General features: G+C 43.5%; 1 protein-coding gene across 1 annotated transcript in view; it reads right to left on the bottom strand.

The window, feature by feature from the left end:
- Positions 1-1930: 1930 nt before the first annotated feature.
- The window catches only part of fitm2 (fat storage-inducing transmembrane protein 2), a 4659-nt gene continuing 2745 nt past the window's right edge, over positions 1931-3844 (bottom strand). Inside the window, exon 2 of the mRNA XM_015393448.1 lies at positions 1931-3191. Coding sequence (XP_015248934.1) covers positions 2603-3191 — 589 coding nt within the window. The 3' untranslated portion in view covers positions 1931-2602. The remainder of the gene's footprint in view (positions 3192-3844) is intronic.

Genomic DNA, 3844 nt, shown 5'->3' with positions numbered 1-3844 from the left:
GAACATTTTAACTTTTATAGCATCTAAGGTTGTAATTAAAACAAACAAACTAATTCGACTGATTTATTTGTAATATTTTAAATCTAGACAAAGAGCTAAAATCATGACCATTGATCTGAGTCCGTTATTTTCATGGTTAGGAACTCAGAGGCAGCATACGGAGCCCTAACTACGGAGCCCCTAACGGGACATGGAGGGGAAAAAAAGAACTTTTGCAAGATCCTGCAATACTTTTGCAGGATCCCGCAATAGTATTGCGGGATCTCGCAAAAGTTTATTTTTTTGCGAGATCCTACAATACTTTTGCGAGATCCTACAATACTTTTGCAGGATCTCGCAATAGTTTTGCGAGATCTCGCAAAAGTATTGCAGGATCTCGCAAAAGTATTGCGGGATCTCGCAAAAGCTTTTTTTTTGCGAGATCCCACAATACTTTTGTAAATCTCGCAATACTTTTGCGAGATCCCGCAATAGTTTTGCGAGATCCTACAATAGTTTTGCAGGATCTCGCAATAGTTTTGCGAGATCTCGCAAAAGTATTGCAGGATCTCGCAAAAGTATTGCGGGATCTCGCAAAAGTTTTTTTTTTTGCGAGATCCCCCAATACTTTTGCAGGATCTTGCAATACTTTTGCAAGATCGCGCAATAGTTTTGCGAGATTTCGCAAATCTATTGCGGGATCTCGCAAAACTATTGCGGGATCTCGCAAAACTATTGCGGGATCCAGCAAAACTATTGCGGGATCTCGCAAAAGGTTTTTTTTTGCGAGATCTCGCAAAAGTTTATTTTTTTCCCTCCATGTCCCTTTAGGGGCTCCGTATAAAACACACATGGTCCATGTCAGCCGCAAACTTACAAGTTTAGTAAAAATAAATATGTATTTTAAAGGAATACAATATTGGGCATCATGTTGGCAAAATATGTTCTTTTTAGCACCTATAATAAATTATTCATTTCATTTATTGAAAAGCAACTAAATTAAATCCTACTTATAGGAAGAAGTACGTAACACCGTAGTTAGCGTCTGTTTATAGCTTTCAGCGTCGGTGAACATCTGCAAAACATCTGGAGCCGTAAACAATCCCGAGTTTATTACCTCGGATAATAAACTGGATGAAGCATTTTAGGGCAAACAAACTGTAGTGTGAAAACACTTAAAAAAAGAAACAAATCTTTACGTTAGAAACGCAGGAACTACCTTTTAATTGGCCGGACTAAATCTGTATTCTTTGAAGAATAAAAAAACTAATTCTGGCCAATTTTGAATTAATTTACTTCAAAATATGTTTGTGTTTTTTTATGTCATCTTTTTTTTTTTTCTACTTTATTATATTCAAACTCAGTTTGAAAATTCAGTTTTTTGTCAAACAACCGGGTCCTTTAGCCACAGAGAAATCGAACACAGATTCACGGATTGAAATTTCTATTAAAGGTAAATTAATTTTTACCTCATTTTAATCTGAAGCAGAGAAGCGTTCATTAACTGAGTGGGTTTCATTCACCGTATCAAACATCGATGGAGGAAACAGAAAAACGCATCACTAATGTAGCATCTTTAGCTACAGGTCGTGCTTACAGTTTGTCCTCCAGTTTCTTTCTTCAAACATGAACATTTCCAGTTTTTTCTATTAAGTTTATCTGCTGAAATCTGTACCGACTGACCTCCATCGGTAGCACCTGGTCACAATAACTGACGGTACCATGTTTTGGAACCTGAATGCATCGCAGTGACAGAAAGGGAGAGCAAAAGTGGTGGATTTTCTCCTGCGGACTTGAACGCAGCATCGCAGGCAGAAAAACACGACGTCTGCTATAGCGAACAGAGCTAGCATGGCTAACAGAAGGCGCTAGAGAGGAAGGCTCCGCTTCCCAAAGTTCGATGCAGATTTCACTCACTTCCATATTAGTGAGGTTTAAGGCCAGAGGTCTGATTGAACACATTTCAACAGGAGAATGGCTACAACCCCAGCATTCACTGCTAGCTTATTAGCGGCTCGTCATCTGCAGCCAGAAACAGGAGGAAACATCGTAATCTGGGTGCTTTAGAGACGTTTTTAATGGTGCCGCTGAGTAATGAGACCGATTCCATCCTGAGATATTAGATGGCGATCCATGAATCTGTGTTCGATTTCTCTGTGGTTCAAGGTTCAGTCGTCTGAGAAAGAAACTGAATTTTGGAACTGAATTTGGAAATAATAAGCAACAAAATGTAGTTTTAACAAATGAAATTCAGTTTCTGATGGACCAAATTTTGCCTGTAGGGAATCAGATTTTTTACTTTTTGCACAATTTCATTTTTTTAAACATTGTTTAAATCGTTTCCAATTCGCAGGCAGACTTCGGACTGCCTGAAGGCTCTTTCTTTAACCTTACAGCTGTAATCCGTTCAACCTCCTGATCCGTAATCCAGAGTTGGTTTCTACGTAGCAGAACGTGACTTTTTCTAACAGTAAACACTCTGGACAGCAGAGTGGTTCTCTGCTGTCCTGTAAGGGATGGAAAAACCTAAAACATCTTCAAGTTTCACGTCCAGGTGGACCCAGATTAAAAATGATCCTCTACATGTTGAAGGCTGTGAAGCAACCATCAGTGGGGGCGGGGTTTAGGCATGCTGTTTCTGTACTTTAGGCTGCCAGGGGAGTCCCGGTGAGAAGGGTTTCAGGTACCAGAAGCGGTACGTCAGGTACCACCCCATCAGGCCACATACGGTCCCCAGGAACTTGTCCTTCGGGTCGTGGAAGTAAACAGAGGTGCAGGCGAACATCCACACCCAGGTCAGGACGATCAGATTCAAGGCTACGTACAGCAGGTTGAGGAGCGTCTTGGACGCCTCGGACAGCGCGGACGTCCTCAGGTTCATCGGGGACGTCTCCTCCATGATGAGGAGGGAGGCGTAGGTCAGGATGAAGGAGTGTCCTGAGATGTCGTGGCCCCGCCAGTGGAAGCCCGCCCGCCTGCAGGCGGATTTGGAGGCGAACTCGCTCAAGGCGAGGACGGACGCTTTGCTCTCAAAGCAGGAACCCGTGACGTCCTCGATCCAGAAGAAGGTCTCCGTACAGACGTACCAGACGGCTGTGGCCACGGCCAAAGACAGCAGCCTTTTACCAAGAGCCGGGGCGCTGTAGCCGCACAGGAGGAGGAACGGGGTGAGCAGCAGCAGCGTCCATCCCCACGAGAACTTCACAAAATATCTGCAGAACACAAACCAGAAAGTTTAAAGGCGTCATAGAATCGAAACCCAGTTTCCGTTGTCAGAGATGAATAACGACGGTTCAGTGGGTGAAATGGACGTACAGAGAAGATCAAACCCCATCAACACCTCCTTTCTCTGCAAATCTCACACTCCTAAAATTCCACCATAAAACGGGAGAATTCAAACGAAGCAACGAGTTGACGTCAATTCAGAGGTGTTGCATTTTCTTGGGGGTGTTGAGGAGGTTCATGTCCGCTAACTGGACAGGACCGGGCCCCAGCAGGGGGACGGAGCGACCGAACCGGCCCCTCAGCACTAAAGGCCAATTTATGCTTCTGATGCATAGCCTCTGCAACCGTCAAATCTGTCTCTGTTCGCGATCACGCCCCCCCCCACAGAGGTTTTGCAACCGTCGCCACAACCTAAAAAAAAACGCGTTTGATGCTCGTAAACCCACGCAGACCTCAAGCGAAAGTGTGCAGACAAAAGCAGCTATGATTGGTGTGGTCGTCCTTCTCCATCCGTTGCCGCGGCACGCCATTTTTAAAAACTACAAAAATTTATACCAAAAACCAATCAAATGTATACTATGGTATCACACCAGCATATTTATATGAATGCCAACAACAAAAAAACTCTTTATAAAAGGAT

This window comes from Cyprinodon variegatus, unplaced genomic scaffold (genome assembly GCF_000732505.1).
Source record: "Cyprinodon variegatus isolate N-32 unplaced genomic scaffold, C_variegatus-1.0 Scaffold642, whole genome shotgun sequence".
Classification (NCBI taxonomy): domain Eukaryota; kingdom Metazoa; phylum Chordata; class Actinopteri; order Cyprinodontiformes; family Cyprinodontidae; genus Cyprinodon; species Cyprinodon variegatus.
The sequence above is the reverse complement of the archived record's forward strand: the minus strand, read 5'-3'. Positions and strand labels throughout refer to the sequence as shown.